General features: G+C 34.3%; 5 protein-coding genes across 7 annotated transcripts; 2 read left to right on the top strand and 3 right to left on the bottom strand.

Annotated features, from left to right (window-relative positions):
• The first annotated feature begins 887 nt into the window (after window positions 1-887).
• PIG-X (Phosphatidylinositol glycan anchor biosynthesis class X) lies at window positions 888-3,024 on the top strand. Its single transcript, XM_081995338.1, has 5 exons — window positions 888-1,183; window positions 2,187-2,331; window positions 2,461-2,618; window positions 2,667-2,820; window positions 2,880-3,024. Exons 1-5 carry the CDS (start codon window positions 1,053-1,055, stop codon window positions 3,003-3,005), a joined length of 714 nt encoding a protein of 237 aa, XP_081851464.1. The 5' UTR covers window positions 888-1,052; the 3' UTR covers window positions 3,006-3,024.
• A 642-nt stretch (window positions 3,025-3,666) lies between these two features.
• On the bottom strand, window positions 3,667-5,120 carry LOC145740020 (enoyl-[acyl-carrier-protein] reductase, mitochondrial-like). Its single transcript, XM_081995334.1, has 2 exons — window positions 4,477-5,120; window positions 3,667-4,418 (listed from the first exon to the last, which is right to left on the bottom strand). The coding sequence occupies exons 1-2, from the start codon at window positions 4,999-5,001 to the stop codon at window positions 3,846-3,848; spliced, it is 1,098 nt and encodes a 365-aa protein (XP_081851460.1). The 5' UTR covers window positions 5,002-5,120; the 3' UTR covers window positions 3,667-3,845.
• A 168-nt stretch (window positions 5,121-5,288) lies between these two features.
• On the bottom strand, window positions 5,289-7,483 carry Rpn5 (regulatory particle non-ATPase 5). The gene is made up of 8 exons (XM_081995320.1): window positions 7,323-7,483; window positions 6,995-7,194; window positions 6,760-6,943; window positions 6,412-6,708; window positions 6,192-6,357; window positions 5,942-6,135; window positions 5,722-5,890; window positions 5,289-5,668 (listed from the first exon to the last, which is right to left on the bottom strand). Exons 2-8 carry the CDS (start codon window positions 7,188-7,190, stop codon window positions 5,516-5,518), a joined length of 1,359 nt encoding a protein of 452 aa, XP_081851446.1. The 5' UTR covers window positions 7,191-7,194; window positions 7,323-7,483; the 3' UTR covers window positions 5,289-5,515.
• A 611-nt stretch (window positions 7,484-8,094) lies between these two features.
• On the top strand, window positions 8,095-9,712 carry LOC145740006 (chitinase domain-containing protein 1). Its single transcript, XM_081995327.1, has 6 exons — window positions 8,095-8,464; window positions 8,521-8,701; window positions 8,753-8,956; window positions 9,013-9,171; window positions 9,229-9,454; window positions 9,513-9,712. The coding sequence occupies exons 1-6, from the start codon at window positions 8,159-8,161 to the stop codon at window positions 9,655-9,657; spliced, it is 1,221 nt and encodes a 406-aa protein (XP_081851453.1). The 5' UTR covers window positions 8,095-8,158; the 3' UTR covers window positions 9,658-9,712.
• A 594-nt stretch (window positions 9,713-10,306) lies between these two features.
• LOC145740021 (short-chain dehydrogenase/reductase family 16C member 6) lies at window positions 10,307-13,593 on the bottom strand. Of its 3 annotated transcripts, none has more exons than XM_081995337.1 (7): window positions 13,412-13,593; window positions 12,131-12,274; window positions 11,948-12,075; window positions 11,553-11,788; window positions 10,826-10,987; window positions 10,567-10,766; window positions 10,307-10,511 (listed from the first exon to the last, which is right to left on the bottom strand). In XM_081995337.1, exons 2-7 carry the CDS (start codon window positions 12,268-12,270, stop codon window positions 10,409-10,411), a joined length of 969 nt encoding a protein of 322 aa, XP_081851463.1. In that variant the 5' UTR covers window positions 12,271-12,274; window positions 13,412-13,593; the 3' UTR covers window positions 10,307-10,408. The 3 variants fall into 3 exon arrangements, with proteins under 3 accessions (XP_081851463.1, XP_081851462.1, XP_081851461.1); XM_081995336.1 differs by having other exon boundaries at window positions 13,416-13,592; XM_081995335.1 differs by lacking the exon at window positions 13,412-13,593 and adding an exon at window positions 12,803-13,038.
• Between the last annotated feature and the right edge of the window lie 3,605 nt (window positions 13,594-17,198).

Raw genomic sequence — 17,198 nt, 5'->3', positions numbered from 1 at the left:
GGTCTTGGCTCGCTTTCATTTCTTCGAACTGTTGGTCTTGGCTCGCTTTCATTTCCTCCAACTTTTGGTCCTGACTTGCTTTCATTGCTTGAATCATCTCCATAAGTTGTTTCATTCCTTCATCCATTTTGGCACTTTGTTGTCGTGTACTCACAGGCATTCAACACACCTTCTGCTTTTGTCGGTTTATTCTGTCTTCCTCTGGAACTCTTCTTCGATTCTCCAATCCCACTTCTGACACCAAATGTACCGTCGTACTCCTTAATGACACACTTCTTGAACAACACCGTATATTGTTTACAAACAATAAACTGACAGTGACACTTAACCTCGCTATCTGACAACTTCAACTTCACTACAACCATCAATTCAACAACTAACTAACCAGGCCTGGTTCAGCTGCTTATATAGGCTTCCATGGTTTCTAGAAAGTTCCCAAATATTCATGAAATTGACTTTCTCCCTCACACTCATTAAGCTATAACATAAATCTCTCTCTATATAAGCAACGGAGCCAGGATTTTCTAGAACACAGACAAAAGAATGTAGAACGTAAACAAAGCAACGTAACATACAGGGGTAACAACAAATAACTAAAGAAATCCTAACTAATAATCAAAAGTTCGCTTCGCAACAATATTTTCCCCGCAGGAGAAACCTCCCGGAAAAAATGTTCCCAAAGAAAAAAACCACAAACTTTTTTGTGAAGAAAATTTCCCAATCTGGCAATCCTGCATTTTTCTTTTACTGTTTATTTGTAACCACATTTATTTATGTCATAAAACACGTGATCGCTGAACGGTAACCACATTTTATATCAGGTGACTAGATGTCTAGACTGTCTCTAATGTCAGTTACATCTATTGGACGTTTTATTTTTATAGGTTATATTTATGTTTTGTTGATAATTTGAATGCAAATTGTAAATTGATTTATAAAGTAAGAATAAAACCTATAAAAGCGTAAAGACAAGGAGTAAGCAGTAACTTCAATTTGTAAATATGCCCAATATACAAATTCTTAACTGGTAGCCTGTGAAAGTTTGAAGCAAAATGAAAAACTGGATATTCTTGTTGGAAACTGTGTTTCTACTGATCTCACAAGTTGAATGTTCCAAGAAGGCAACTTGTCTACACTTAAACGTTTCAATAACACAGAAAATTGAAAATCTTGGTTTTCATCGGTAAGTCTTTACAGAATTAGTAAGTATCTATCATTCTACTCCTATTATTTGCTAGTTAGTATCCAGTGTGCACCCTCCTGCTTAGTTTTATGTTTTGTGTTAACCCTTGTTTACTTAAGCCTTAAACGGTTTACTATGAGGATCACTGCAATTTGTTTAGATGGGTTAAATGCTGGATTAATGTTTCTGAAGAGGCCCTTGTAAAAACTTATATTCAAATATTTTAATTTTTTAATTTGTCAATAATGATCAGAAGGTGCACCTGAGAAATAGGGTTTAAAAATTAATCATACATTCTCAAACTTAAAGGACATTTAGTTTATAGTTTGACTCTAAGGATCACTGTAAAGGAGTTGGTACATTTCTTTATGAATCCCATTTGGTATGTGATTTAGAACAGAATTTTCATGTGTAGTGATATCAGAGAACAAACGTGAGAGTTAAAAGTCTTCAGTCTAATTAATATCTTTTAAAGTAGAAGACTTTTTGCAAAATGTAGGTATTTCTGTCAAAATCCTAGTCTTACTGAATGAAAATGTGACAAAACCTCTTACTAAATAAATCTTGTGGTCAGGTAAACTTTCACATGTCTTACCAATAAATACAAATATAACTTATAAAGTTACCATGAAATGAACAAGGTCATTAAAACTACAGTTTTCTTTATTTTATATTTTTAACAGTCTATATTTCTGTGCTGGAATTCTTGATTCTAACTACAGCAAAAAAAATATTGAGGTTTCTTAGTTATTAATTAAACTCATTTTTAGTTACCTAACACTTATTTTAGTTACTAAATCACATTATAACATCCATCATTTTTTCAGTGTCACATTATTACGGTAAATAATCAACAAACCAATCACAGTTGAAAATTATCCTTTTAGCTCATGCATAGTTATGCAAGTGTAAACAATTATTTAGTTTACTAGTTAACTAAATTTTCCATAAATATACAGCTTTTGAGTAGTTATACACTTTGTAGCACAATATAAACTTTCAGTACCCTGAATTGGCTTGTGGAATCACACAATCTAGATGCTGCCACTTGGTTAAACAACACCTGCAAATTGGCATTACGCCTGGATGTTGGACAGGGCATGTTTGTGAACCCTGATCAGGTTGATGACTTGCAAAGATTAGGAAAGGTATATCAAATCCTTGACTAATCTATGTTTAACTGATCTAAAGTTAAAACCACTATTTCTGGATATCAATATATTAAAGCATATGTTTGTGTAACCTGCTGTTTGAACCTAAACAATTGATATATGTAGTTGGATGCTTTGATTGATGGATCTGTGGATGTTGAGGCGCCAGCCCATTTGGCCACACGTCACACAGTGTTTATCTACTTGAACCAGACTGATATTTTAACTCAAACCACTATTAAACTTCCAATACACTTGAGATACCAAAGACCCTTGTTGGGAGGGTGAGTGCACTTTCTAATAAATGTGCATGTAAAATGTTTGTTTTTTAGACATGGGAAAGTCATTTTGAGTAAACCAGCATTGCTGGTGCACTGTTCAGAGACTAATAATGTGATATGTGGTAAGGATGTCGTGGTTTCTGCACCTAAAAGCTCTAAAGAACTGAATGAAATCCAGTTATGGAAAAACTTAACTTATAAAGCTGTAAGGATGTTTGTTGAAAATTTTAATTGGTTAGTTGGTTTTGAGTTTAGTGTTTTCAGCATTTTGATGAGATGGAGTTGTTGGTGCCTATTGGTAACTTGGATGACTATGGAGTAGTGGCTGTAGTTTCCTGTATTTTGGGCTGTGCTGGATGTATTTATTTATTGTCGCTCATGAGGCAGTAAAACAATAATTTTATCATTGTTTGGGTTGTATTAGTCCAACTAGTTTTATTTTATTTTTCCTTTTTGAGATAAAATAATCATACTTTTTTGTTTTTAAAGACATTTTGTTTTACATAAAGACGTGTTTCATACAGTAAAAAATTAAACAATAGTTATTTGTATACCTAGGCCGTGAAATGGTATTTTTTCGGCCGAAAGAAAGTTTGGCGTCCGAGGCCGTCATACGGCCAAGGACAACAATCTTGAGGACGAAAAAATTATTTCACGGCCGAGGTGTACACAAAATTTTTTGTTCAAACGATATTTATTTAGAAATTCTTAATTTTTGATAAATAAAATGAGAAGGGTCTAGCAATCACGGTGACGTTTATCGTTAAGTTGCGTTAAGTTTGCTGGTTATGTATTGTTGATGTGACGTTAAATAATAGACTGACTCTTGTCAGAAATATTTTCCATTTTTTTATTTATGCAAAAATTAAATTGGGAGACGAAGATTGCTGTACTGATATAGATGGGTGTACTGCTGTAATGGGTGCACACAGTGGTCACATAGAGAAATCGTAACCAGCAAGCAATAATAAGCGTAGACGGTGACATAGTGATTGTTAATTTACTTTTTCACGGCCGCTAAACTGTACGTGAAGTGAGTACTTCACGTCCGTTTGAACAAAAATTGGTTTATTTACACAAGTCTGCAAATCATCTAAAGGCTTTAAGTATTAAACAAAATAAATACAAACATTCAATCTTATTTAAGATAATTTGAAACAACATTAATATAACAAAACAAAAATGTAACAGACAAAACTAAGGCCAGTAATTATCACAAATTTCCAGCTTTTACTCAAATTTCAAAATGTACTTTTTGCCTATCATACCTTTTATAGTTAAGGTGTTAATCAAGGCATCTCTATAATTTTGAAAATCAATCATTTCAAAAGCAGGTCCTCTCAACTCATTACTGGTCATCATTGAAATCAACTCTGACATCATTTCAAACCTATCTACACTGTTTTTGTTCTCCTGTGTCCATCTAGTCATCCAGTACCCTCTGAATTGTAAATCTTTAAAAATCAGTGCTGAAGTGGGGATTGTCAGAGGTTCTCTGGACATTCCACCATAGGTCACCATAGGGCTGCCATTTTGAAGGTATCTCAGGCACTCTAAAGCGTTTTTACCACCCACACAGTTTAGGGCTAGCTTTGGTTTGCTTAGTTTCCCTGACTTAAATATTTCGGTGCTGCGCAACTCTTCCTCAGTTAACACTTCAGTGGCGCCCAATTCACTTAAGTAGCTCTTCAATTCTGCTATGTTTGGACGGTCTCTGACGATGTTTACAGTGCGAATACCCCAGGCGCGGCAAATTTGAATGACGTTCTGGCCACAGGCGGAGTTAGCCCCATTTTGAATCACCTTTTAAGAAATTCATTTTAGTTTTTAATTAAAAAACTATAATTGTAAACAAACATACAGTGTCTCCAGGTTTAAGCTCTGCAAAATCTCTCAGCATACGATAGGCGGTACAAGGGTTAACCTTTAAAGTGGCAGCCTCAACAAGTCCCAACTTTTTTGGTATTTTCAACACATCGTCCTTAGGCAAAACCAAGTGTGTTTGCCAGGTTCCCAAGATGGTATTTAACGGTATAACATGGTCCCCTTCTTCCATATCAGTGACATTTGAACCGACTTTCACAATTTTACCCACCCCTTCATTACCAGGTACTGCGGGTAGAGGTGGTTTGGATGGGTACTTGCCTTGAATTGTATTGATGTCAGCTGGATTAACGGGAGCAGCCAAAACTTTAACCACAACTTCATCGGGACTCGGCTCTTTCAACTCGGCCTCCGTTAAATTTACCACTTTTAAAGGGTCACCATATTCAGCATAGAGGAGTTTTTGTGGAGTGGTGCTGTTGAGTCTGTTCATGTTCCAGGTTGTGGGCGAATGTTTGATCGATTTGAATAATGTAGGAAGTTTTAGACACACTCTGGCCATAATGATAATTCGCTTTTAAAAAAACGAAAATATTGGTTTTTTTAATCAGTTTAGTTATTGAATCTTGATTATAAGCATAGATTATAAGGTTAAAATTTTAGGTTAGGTTTTATTGTTTATATTTTTTTTCATGTATTGTTAGTTGCATACGTATTCTCTATGTCACGTGATAGTAGTTACGAAAAAAATATGAGTATTGCAACCAGCAATACATTCTTCCTTTTGTTTCTTTTACTTGAGTGCAATTTTTTTTGGGTAAATGGTCTCCGATCATTTGTAAAAACATATCGCAGAGAGACAGATATAATTTATTAATATTCGTTACATTTACTGCATAATTAAGACATTTTAATACACACTAATAAACTCCGTCGCCAACCTTATTATAAAAACTGTAAATAACAAAATAGATACCAACATGTTTATTTACAGCAAAATTCAAAAGGAAATCCAATTAAAAATATGAAAGATTATCCTCATTATTATAAAAGCCTGTCGACGGATTTAGTTGGCCTCATGCACTTGTAGTTTGTAAATGTTTGTGGACGCACTCTTCCTTATTAATCAAATGGGTGGTTCTGTTGACCAACTGCATCAATGAAGACAAATCGCGCGCCCAATCATTCAGCACATCACTGGGATCTTTGCTTTGTTGGAAATGAACCACCTGGGACACAAAACAGTTAAACATTTTATTATGTTAGGTTAAGTTTAACTTACCCCAGCTGGACGATCAGTTTTAGCTTGTACAGTCTTACTTACAACCAAAGTGGATAGGAATTCTTCTGTTTCAGCCACAGACAAGTCCAAAAGCTGTGCGATTCTAGAGATCTTAATGCGCGTGTAGTATTTAGCCATTACCCGAATGTTATGGTCTACCACTCGAGATCTACAAATTAAACATTCTGATTTGGTTTACAACATCTAACAATAACCTGACTTCAAATCAGCCCAACGCTTAGCCGCTTGTTCATCCCCACTGAACACTGGAGTTGACTTAAGCTCTTTCTCATACAACTCACACAAACCAGACCATTTGATTAGCTCATGAGTAGTAAAGAGTTTAAGCAAAGATTTATAGAGTGGAATCTCCTCTAAAACTTTGTCTGCTAACACTCTATGGGTGAGATCAGACTGGAAATTAAATACAGTTTAACATTTAAACAAAGTTAATACATTGATTAATTAACCTTTTCATTGTCATAGGGAGCCAAAATTAAATAAAGTACTACAGCCTTAGCACTGGCCTGTTTTTCTGCAGGATTTTCCTGAATACTTGAAGTGTTTAGTACAGCCCTGTAGTGTTTGCATGTGGCCAAGTATGATCCTTCATGTTGATCCAATTCCATCATCAACCTAAAAATGTTTATTATGAAACACCCCACTTTGGATTATGAAAGAAAAACTCACCTGTAGTATTTCAGTTTTAATTCCTGGGTACTCTCATCCTCAAAGAATTTAGTGTTGATTTTCTTGGAAATTATTTGAGTTCTAATATAGTCCTGCTTAGCCAGACAAAGCCTCATTTGTTCCAGTATCAATTCGACTTTTTCCTTCTTCTCCATTGAGCCATAAGTCTCAACCTGCAGTTCCTGGATGATATTGGCAGCCTCCTGGATATTGCCCTCCCCTTCTCTTATTTTAGCTAGTCGATGGGTCAGACGGGCTCTTTCCACCTCCACATAGATTTTACCTTCAGTCACTTGTCTACAAATCACATATTACTCCATAAAAATATAAGTTTTTACTTGGTATTACCTGAGAGTATCTATAAGCTTAACCATAGTGTCTTTATCAGGGGTTTGATCCACATAAGTGCAGCACTCTTGCACCATTTTAGTAACCGCCTGTTTTAACTGAGACCGCCTTTTAGTCAGCATTATAATGTGATCATTTAAGGCAGTCCAATTTTTTGCTTCCTTGCAAATCTGACAAATTGCAACTAAAATTACTGTTATAGGCAAAAGTAAATGTTTGAAAAAAAAACTCTAACCCAAAACGCGGCCAGTTGAAATCATATCAGCTCCAGTTCTAGTTTGCTTTTCCAGGGCAAGAAGCTGTTCCAGGGCATCATGAAGTTTACCAGATTTGGCCAATTTCTGGCACTCTGGAATTTTTTCATCGCAAGTCGAAGTGTAGTCCACCTCCATTTTCACGATTTTACCAGAATCGGTCGCTATGTTCTCCATTGTGCTACAAAATGGGGCTCTATCAGTAAATTTCTAGCTAACCTTAAAATTTATTTAAAAATGACAATACGAAATCATCTCAAGTAGGTATCATGAATGGTGAAACAGATTGTGGGGAACGTTTTTTCTTACCTTTATTCACTTATGAGCAGTAAAAAATGAATTAACAGGATTTTCACTAATAGAAAATAACAATCAGCAAGTCACCTTCTCCTTCTAAACAAAAACACTCAAAGCTGTCAGCCTGTCACTGCTGTCAGATGTCAACTTACAGCTTACAGCCAGTTGAGCCAGCGTTGCCAATCTTTAACCCGTCATACTATAAGCTGAACAAAAGTAAAGTGAGGTTCAGACTGTTTCACTCAAGGATGGGACGGTATAAAGACGGTGAAATAAGTAAGTAAAAAAAAAGCACTTTAAAATTTTTCATTTTTCAAAAAAATTGAATAAATAGGGGGGTATTAGGCAAGGACGGTAAACAGTAAAGGATTGCTTAATCCCATAAGCGCAATGTTGTCCGTATCGGCTCGGACCGGTGACGATTTTTACGTCACCATCAAGTCGGAGATCACGCGTTTGCGCGATTTTTAACCGATTGCAGTCAATCATATTTAGCGTATTGTGCGTCCGAGACTTTACTGTGACGTCAGGATCCATTCGCCGCCGGGAAACAAAATCGGCCAATCGAGCAATCCTTTACTGTTTACCGTCCTTGGGTGCAAACTGTAATAAGTCACAATCGGCAAGATTCAACTCATGAACCTATAAAATTTACTTTAATAAAATGATTTGAATTGAACTGTATTGCTTTCGAGCATATAGCGGCAACACCTTATTTGAAAGTGCAAATGGCAACGCTGCTATCAACCTGACAGCCTGCAGCCTGACACTCACCGATCTTAAATAAAAGTGAGGTTAGGTTAGTCTAAAGTAAACAAAAATAAGTTTACAAGTCTAGATTAGAAAACATGAATTTGTATTCGTATTTTTTGGTTGTTCTAGTAGTTCTATGCGTGATATGTGAAATTAAATCGTCTCAAACGTTGTCACCAAAAAATCGTGGAGGCACAAAGAAGCAGGAAGAACCACCACCATCACCGCCAAAAAAGAAACTTATACAATCTGTAACTGGTCCTCAGAAATACTCGGTTTTCGATAAGGGTTTCGTGTCCGAGGACGCTAGCGCCTCTGAAATTATCGCCAACTATCAGGCGTTTAATTCAGAAACTGATGATTACAATTTTAATGGTCTTGTACTAGGATATGTAACTCCTGTAAGTCAACTTATTTTATAAAACCAAGAATAAAGTGACTAGACTAAACAAAACAGTGGAACAACCATGGGTATGACGTGGCCAAGATTTTCGGTAACAAGTTTACCCACATCAGTCCAGTGTGGCTGCAAATCCATCGTAGGGGGGCTGAAAAATATGAAGTCACTGGTACTCATGATATTGATAAACAGTGGGTGGTTGATGTGAGGAATGCCGGTCGAGAAAGAAAAACCAAAGGTTTGCCAGCCATTTTGAGTATGTAGAATTTCTTGTAAAGGTTTGTTTTAGTACTTCCTAGAGTTCTTTTTGATACTTGGATGATGGATGACTATAAAGCTATTTTTAAGTATTCAGAAGAAGTTGAGGCTATGACTAAAGTTTTGATTGAAAGTTGCAAATTGCATAAGTTTGATGGGTTTGTTTTTGAAGTTTGGAGTCAGATTGCTGGTGCTGTTAAGCCTGAGAGTGCTGTTAAACTTATTAGCACCATGAGTATGTTGATGCTTATTAATTATATTAGAATTAGTGTTTGTATTTTGTGTAAACAGGTGATTTGTTTGCTGTGGAAGGTTTGGAATTTATCTTGGTGGTGCCCCCAAAAAGGGGCAAACAAGAATTATTTACAGCCAGTGACTTTGAAGCCCTGTATGAGCATGTAACAGCATTTTCTTTGATGACTTATGATTTTTCCAGTCCTCAGTATCCAGGTTTACATTTTTTTTCTTTTGTGTGATATTTTATTTAATTGTGAGATTATTATCAAGGCCCAAATTCTCCTGTTAGTTGGATAGAAGAGTGTGTGACATCTCTCACTTCAAACCTTACTAGAAGACCTAAAATTCTTATGGGGCTGAACTTTTTTGGGAACGACTATACCGCCAATGGAGGAGGGCCTATTGTTGGACATGAGTATATTAAAATCTTGAAAAAAGCACCTGATGTAACTTTTACCTACAATCCTGAAATTGGAGAGCATTATTTTGAGTACAGGTGAATTTGTCATTATTTACCAGTATGCTGGTGTTACATAGTGTAATTGTTATTTTAGAGATGAAGATAAAGTGAAACATGTAGTGTTCTATCCAACATTATATTCCATATTTGTAAGACTGGACTTGGCCTACAAACTGAAAGTGGGACTTTCCATATGGGAAATTGGTCAAGGATTGGATTATTTCTATGATTTACTGTGATTTTATTTGAAGTTCCTTTACAACAGTTAATATTATAAATATAGTGTTATGATTACAGTTTATTTTTTGTCAAGTAGGGATAATGAAAAAAATTAGAAAAAATGCAAAATAAGGGATAATGTTAATACAAGAAAAGTAGATTAAATTTAAATATGGTCGTCGACATTAATTTGGCCCTTGTACAAAGAGGACAAATAATGACCAAAAAAATGAACAAGTAGAACACTGAAAAATAATGAATCCAGGGAATTAAAATATTAATATATTCAACTTGATTTTGAACCGCATCCCTGATTTACGGATTTATTTGTTGTCCAAGTTCTTGGATAGTTCTATTGTTTACAAAAAAAGACTTGACACATCAAGCCTGTGCAGTTTCTGAAAAAAATGCCTGTGCAGTTTCTGAAGAAATGACGTAAAGTCTGAAGAATTACCCTCCTAGAAAAATTTATACTTGCATACATTCCTAATTAATTTTTCATAGTGTAAATATGTCTTTTGGGGTATTCTTCATGGCAAACAAGTTTGACAAATTTCAAAATATAGACCTTTCTTAGCTTGCTCATATATTTCCAAAATTTCATTTCAATCGAATAACAAAAAGCAGAACCCTGTGAAGGCTGACAGTGTAAAGGTATTAATACAAACATTTTACTACAACAGGGTATATTAGTAAAATAAAAATACTAAAACATAAATAACTATTATAACAAATTATGGTTGCCTGTAATACAAAAAGCTTCAATATGAATCAAGCTGCTTCAACTTCATTAAACTTTCTCATGGTTTTCATAACCTGAGGCATTCTAAGCACTCGATCTTGGAAGAGCCAACACAGTTTGGATGGGACAAAGCTAAAATATTGTTCATTTTGAGTTTAAGTTTGATTTTGAGTGAAAACAAGCCTACTTTTTCAGTCCTAAAATGTAACTGGATAAAGCTGGAACAGTGCAGAAAAATTCGTTTCTTCTAATAGCCAGAATAATGCGTTTGGCAACGTCTTTCGGTTCTAACATGGGGGCGTGGCGGGGCTTGCATCCTTCGAACATTCCCGTGTTTATAAAGTAAGGACTTACCATGGTAAGATGGATTTTGTGAAAGCCCATAGTCTTAAATTATATAAATTTAAAATCAAATAGAGGATAATATGCGGATATTAACAGGTTACCTTCAGTTCGGCGTCTAGACTTTCGTGAAAACCAATTACGGCAAATTTGGACCCACTGTAGTCGGTACATTTGGTGGTTCCTAAAATGCCCGTCAGGGAACCCACGGTGCAAATGTGGCCTCTACCTTGTTTGATCATGTCAGGTAAGAAAGCTTTAGCCGTCTGTATTAATAAAAAATCAGGATATTGCATCTACATATATTCTAAAAAAATGGTGAGGTTTTGTTTTTTGTTTATCAATCTCAATCAATATCCCAATCCTCTGACCGGTTTCGTTCTATTACGGGTCATCAGAGAGGCTATAGCACTTGATAAGCAAAAAAAAAAATATATTGACATTAGAGTTACTCTGTATATTTATATAGAAAAGCAAAATACTAAAATCAGAACAAATTCATCTGGTATACTGGGAATGTCTTGAAAGTTAGTTATAGTTTAGAGTTGTCATAATATCATCTTTTATTCTTTTTGTCTGACGTAAATTGACGATTTTAAAAGGTCAAACAACCAGCTTTATTAGAATAATTATTAGCACAATCACCATCACTTTCTCTTTTTCTTGTACCATCAAATGATCTCAGATTTGAGTATGCATAAAAAAAAACACCAACATACAGGTAGGTGCGTTGAATAGTGAAAGTGGCTTTTGCTTTGCAACTGGGCACACATATCTCCGAGTCATTTAATTGGAGAACAACTTTTCTCCTTAAAACTACACTAGACTCACCCAATAACAAGATAAAGTGTTGACTTTATACGTTTTTTCGATCATATAGTCGGGTAGTTCTAGGAATGTTTGACCGCACACAATACCAGCATTATTGATTAGAATATCGATTGTGCCAATATCGTCTTTGACCGCCTCTGCCGTTTTGTAGATACTTTGTCTGTCTGACAGGTCTACGGTGTAGGTATGAATTTTGTAGCCTTCGGCTGCCACTTTGTCTCTTAGTTTTGCCATTGCTACAAAAGAGTATAAGTAAAATACCACTTTCGGTCTGTTTAATAAGTTTACAAAACTCGAGTTTGGTTTTTCTTTACGTTTTGTCTCTCATTAAAACAACGCAAAGTTACAGCAAAAAGTACAAACTAGACCAAATAAGCAAAATAAGTTTAAAATACCTTTTTCATTAATATCCCATACAATGACCTTAGCTTTGTATCGCGCAAGTCTGAGTACTAGTTCTTGACCTACTCCTCCTGCACCTCCAGTAACAAGTATAACACGCCCTCTTAACGATTTTAAGGTCCTAAAAACTATTATTTATTTAATAAAAAGGTTTTAAAGGCTTAAATTATGGTTACCGTAAACTTTGTGGTGTGATGTTCAAAAGTGCAGCTTCGACCACGTAGTAGAAGGCCAACCATAGTATAGTGCAAACTTCTAAGATTTGGGCTACCGCCCTTAAGGTCGCTTTGTGGATGGTTCTGTATATTCCTTTCATAGTTCTGAAAGAACGAAAAAAGTGATAAAAAAAACGTTGTTTGACTATCGTTCTATCGAAATTTTGAACCAATTTCATGTCTTATGACATCCCGAAGTTGAAGGTTTGGTTATGCAAAAGTTATTTTTGTCGGTAAAACAGTTTGGTAGGTAGGAAAAATAGTGATTTATGCAAATTATATCATTTTTTTAAGATTCTTCTAAAATTAGTAATTCACGTACTAATTCGTACGAATTAGAAAAAAAAAACGGCAATATGTAGCCTAGTTTTTCTTTAAATTGGGTTAAATAATGATTGTCATAAAATGCATTGAATCTCCCCTAAGATCATAATCTGGACCAAATGAGCAAAATAACGATAAGCAAACTTTCAAAATATTTAGGTAATAAATAAAGTAATTTCATTGAAATTAACTAGACTGTGTTAGTGCACTTTTACTTTTGTAATTATTATTTTTCGCTTTGATTAATAATTCAGTATGACTTTGTTGCACAAATTTGTTAATTAAGGAATCAATTTCACTAAAACTTACCGTTGCACTTTCTGTGCGGCATTGTATTCTTTCTTCGAATCTTCCACTTTCCTAAAATTTCCACTCAAACTTTCAATTGCCGTTTTCTTATTGAAATAATTCATGTTTTAAATTGCTAGCACTTTTTACAACTATTCCGCAGTCAATGAAAGCTTAGATACAACTGTGTGGTCTGTGCCGGATAATAATCTGCAACTCTCTTTGGACGTTTCAACGGAACCATTTCTCCGACGGTACCAGTTATACGGGGAGATTTGCTAAGTACCACTTTACATTACTGTTGATTTTGTTCAGGGTTTTGACCCCAGAATAAGCAAGTCTCTATAATGAGAGCGCTGAGTAGGTCATTTGGAAAGGGGGAGGTTATCGCGGTGTCTTCATGTCCGTTTTTCTTCGACGGTAATGAGCCGTTTGCGCAATTAATGACTTTCCAATTCTTCGGATGCACTTGAGTTGTAACGACCCCAATTTGTACTTTATCATTACACAAAAATGATGTTTTTATCGATTAATTAAAATAACTGATAAAATCATTCATAATGGTTGATTTGATTAAGTGATAATTAACGTTTTGGTTTAATACAAGAATGTTTATTAAGAAATACATACTTACAGTGTGTCTCAAATTGGTTCCACGTGTATTGGGATCTCGGTATCCATAGTCAGTTAAATAGAGTTTTTTTTTCCAAAGCTGTTTTATATATAGTTTTCTCTGTTGGAAGTGGGACACGCGGTACTACTGAAAAAAACGTGGCATAAATTTTCACATGCTTTTGTAAATTTACATAAACGTCTGGTTCAACAATGTCAAATCTTATCAAGATTAATATTTATAACTTTACTTTGCGCAGAAAAGTTATCTTTTAACTTGTCATGGAACAATTTCTTCAACAATCCAGTCATCAGATACGTATATTCTTTGTACAATTCTAGGTTGATGGTAATCAACCACGTATTTTACTTTTAAATGCATGTTTTGCTAAGGTCAAAAAAGGGTAAAGTTAATTTCGAATGAAAAAATATTGCACGCAATCTATGTTTCTGGGAAGAGAGAAACAGGATCGTATTGACACAAATCTACATTATTATCATATTGTAAGTGGTATTATGGAATACTGCAATAGCTTGCTTTATAATGGACATCCTATACAACAACTGGTTAGTTAGTTAATGCAGTGTAAAATTTTTGTATTTTAAAAATTAGCACTAAAGGAGCTAATTAAGTTACTTCACTTTATTTGTTATGCAAATTGCTGTGAAGAAGCTTTCACTTCCTTTTTCAGTGATTGTTAGAGAGTTTTTATCATTTTGTTGGTATCTTGCTACATATACAAAACCTATCAAATATCAATTTTAATTTAACTGCCAATTTTATTAGTAAAGTTTACGAAACTGCGGTCAATAACATTTTGTTTACACAGATATAGTTGATTAGACAAAAAATGGAGATTTTTTTAAATTACGCATATTTGCTAAAGCCGACTTAAGATATTAGCGTAGTTATTTGACCCAATTCTAAGCCTGCAAAAATTTGTTGATATCAAAATTAATTGGCAAATTCCTACTGCATTCTAGAATTTTTGTCGTTCCAATTTTATTTCTCAGAAAATTAGTTAAAATAATTATTTGCATTACAGCAATGTTTAAATAGACAAAGGAGTATTCAGGTGTAAGGCACATTTAAACATTTACTTTAACTAATAGATAATGTAAAATGAGATTTAACAGAGTACATATCACCTGACATCTTATGCCTGTTTCCCTGAGACTTCAAAGTCGGTTTTAAGTACAACTTAAGCTAAGTTGAGGTTTGAATGAGACAGATCAGGTGCAAAATAGCATAGTCTAAACTAAACTTATCTAAGCTGACATTAAACTCAACTTATAGCCAATGTTGCAAGTTTTATTGCTTCAACGACACACAATACAACTCTATTTCCGTACTTTCACTAAAAAAACAAATAAAGTACAAATACTTGTACGGTAAAGGATTTAATTCTTGACCTTAAAAACCGAGATCATGGCCGTTTGTTGATCGTAAAGCAGGTTTCATTTATTTTTAACTTTCCTTTCTGATATAAACAAACGGTTGGAAAGTGTATAAAAACTGAATATTTTGATCAGCCACTCAGGAATTAAGATATTATTTATTAGAATTCTTTAGATATGTATGTTAGTTTAAAAAAAAATTTGAATTTCATTTATTTAGTAAAATAATGATAAAAATCCCTTATACAGCTATTTAAACTGTAAAAATATGCAATTTTCATTTTTGTGCTAGATTCTCTGATTTGATACGGTAAATAATAAGTGTATGAGCTTTTAGTCTGAAACCAATTCGACCATAAGTCAATCAATATGTCTCTTTTATATACTTGTACATATCTGAAAAAGTGAAGAAACTGGAAAAAATTGATTTTTGAGAGTCAAAAAAGTCATAATAAAGGATCTGCAAGAATTGATGAATAGAGAAAGGAATGAGATGCAAAATGGCTTTAAAATAAAAGGGATACATTATGTGGGAAAGAAGGATGCCTTAAACCGAGTGCCAGTTCAAAAAATAGAACATAAAAACAGAAAAATTATAACTGCCATTATAAGAATGCGAACAGTACATTGCCTGACTAAGAAACATCAATTTAGAATTGGGGTGGTAGATTCCCCAATTTGTGAATATGGAGCAATCGAGGACTTGAATCACATATTTTTCAACTATGATGGAGTCTTTGACTTTCATAGAGACCTGCAGAGTGGGGGTGTATCATCCCCCATGAGTTTTCTTATTTTGATTGAGAGCCCAACAAACATGTTAATCAATCGACTAAATAAATACATAAATTTTTATGAAATATCCATTTGATGTAGAATAAGAATAATAATGGCGCAAAATAACTAATAGCTTTTAACTAAAAAAATTATTGACTAATAACACTATGTAAGTTTGTACTTAAACTGATTTGTATGTTATAGAAATCTAGGGATTAAGATTGTATGATTGTAGACAACTGATCTTGATGTCTTTCCTATTTTGTTTGTAGATAATAAGGCTCCTGGACCCATTTTGCTCTCATTTAGTAGTTGTGTTGTCCTGCTTTGTTTGTGTTGTCTTTCTAACGCTCAGCACTGTACAGGGTGCTGCATTTTCGATGGTTTTACGGGGTACAGAGAAAACGGTAATAGATAGAAAAAAAGTAGCATTCGTGTCCCGATCTCTTTTTCCGAGCTGAGATGACTGGCGAAGAGTGGGCTGCGCAAACTTCTTTTGTTTCAAAGATACGGGGGGTTTTTGAAAATTGGTCATTTTGGAACATCCTCTGTATTTCATTTGCTATTAAAGTTATCAAAAAAGGAAAAACGGTTTCCGGTAGAAGTTTTGACGTAGAATCCAATGGCGTAGTCAGTTTTTTTCTATTACGTTTAGTTTCTGACATATGACACTAAGTTATATTTTTTTAAATGGAACACCCTATATATTTTTAGTTCATTTAATTCTGTTTATTTTTACCTTTTCAACGGTGTATTACAACATATAAGTTTGTAGAGGTTAATCTTGTTATTTTAAAAAAAGGACCTTTGCTAAGCTAAAAAAAGGCCAATATCTAAAATACCAAACAAAATCGGAAATCATATAAGCTAACACATCAGAAAATTAAATATTTTTAATAAATCTTATTAAAAATCTAAGTTACAAACAGTTCTATCGTCACTTTAATAAGAAAAGTGGCCATTTCTATTTTCTTCTATTTTTAAGGTAGAAGTTAAAAAAACTGTTTATAAACGACATGTAACATGTTAATATGAATATAGCCAAATTTGGTTTCGACTGTGGGTATTTTTATACATATTATTTAGCACTTTTTTATTAAGAAAACGCTTTTTTTCTAATTACGAAGATTAACGTTTACAAACTTATATGTTTTAATACACTGTTGAAATAGTAAAAATCAACAGAATTAAATGACCTAAAAATATATAGGGTGTTCCATTAAAAAAAATATAACTTAGTGTCATATGTCAGAAACTAAACGTAATAGAAAAAAACTGACTACGCCATTGGATTCTACGTCAAAACTTCTACCGGAAACCGTTTTTCCTTTTTTGATAACTTTAATAGCAAATGAAATACAGAGGAGGTTCCAAAATGACCAATTTTCAAAAACCCCCCGTATCTTTGAAACAAAAGAAGTTTGCGCAGCCCACTCTTCGGCAGTCATCTCAGCTCAGAAAATGAGATCGAAACACGTATGCTACTTTTTTTCTATCTATTACCGTTTTCTCTGTACCCCGTAAAACCATCGAAAATGCAGCACCCTGTACAATCAAGGAGGAAACAACGCTCAGAAACCACACAAGACAACCAATTGATTTGTATACCGTGGCACCAAGAGGCCTGCCT

This window comes from Ips typographus, linkage group LG1, assembly GCF_016097725.1.
Source record: "Ips typographus isolate SLU linkage group LG1, UJ_Ityp_2.0, whole genome shotgun sequence".
Lineage (NCBI taxonomy): Eukaryota > Metazoa > Arthropoda > Insecta > Coleoptera > Curculionidae > Ips > Ips typographus.
This window is presented reverse-complemented; position numbering and strand designations above follow the sequence as displayed.

Excerpts from the sequence above, each read along its gene's own strand:
- PIG-X (XM_081995338.1), top strand. The coding sequence starts at position 1,053 with ATGAAAAACTGGATATTCTTGTTGGAAACTGTGTTTCTACTGATCTCA. Across the intron at positions 1,184-2,186 it reads GAAAATCTTGGTTTTCATCG|TACCCTGAATTGGCTTGTGG; the intron begins GTAAGTCTTTAC and ends ATAAACTTTCAG. Across the intron at positions 2,821-2,879 it reads AAAACTTAACTTATAAAGCT|CATTTTGATGAGATGGAGTT; the intron begins GTAAGGATGTTT and ends TAGTGTTTTCAG.
- LOC145740020 (XM_081995334.1), bottom strand. The coding sequence starts at position 5,001 with ATGGCCAGAGTGTGTCTAAAACTTCCTACATTATTCAAATCGATCAAA. Across the intron at positions 4,419-4,476 it reads AGCTTAAACCTGGAGACACT|GTGATTCAAAATGGGGCTAA; the intron begins GTATGTTTGTTT and ends ATTTCTTAAAAG.
- Rpn5 (XM_081995320.1), bottom strand. The coding sequence starts at position 7,190 with ATGGAGAACATAGCGACCGATTCTGGTAAAATCGTGAAAATGGAGGTG. Across the intron at positions 6,709-6,759 it reads AAGCTTATAGATACTCTCAG|ACAAGTGACTGAAGGTAAAA; the intron begins GTAATACCAAGT and ends TGTGATTTGTAG. Across the intron at positions 6,358-6,411 it reads TTAAAACTGAAATACTACAG|GTTGATGATGGAATTGGATC; the intron begins GTGAGTTTTTCT and ends AAACATTTTTAG.
- LOC145740006 (XM_081995327.1), top strand. The coding sequence starts at position 8,159 with ATGAATTTGTATTCGTATTTTTTGGTTGTTCTAGTAGTTCTATGCGTG. Across the intron at positions 8,702-8,752 it reads TCGAGAAAGAAAAACCAAAG|TACTTCCTAGAGTTCTTTTT; the intron begins GTTTGCCAGCCA and ends GGTTTGTTTTAG. Across the intron at positions 9,455-9,512 it reads GAGCATTATTTTGAGTACAG|AGATGAAGATAAAGTGAAAC; the intron begins GTGAATTTGTCA and ends TTGTTATTTTAG.
- LOC145740021 (XM_081995335.1), bottom strand. The coding sequence starts at position 12,906 with ATGAATTATTTCAATAAGAAAACGGCAATTGAAAGTTTGAGTGGAAAT. Across the intron at positions 12,076-12,130 it reads ATCACACCACAAAGTTTACG|GACCTTAAAATCGTTAAGAG; the intron begins GTAACCATAATT and ends AATAGTTTTTAG. Across the intron at positions 10,767-10,825 it reads GTCTAGACGCCGAACTGAAG|ACTATGGGCTTTCACAAAAT; the intron begins GTAACCTGTTAA and ends ATATAATTTAAG.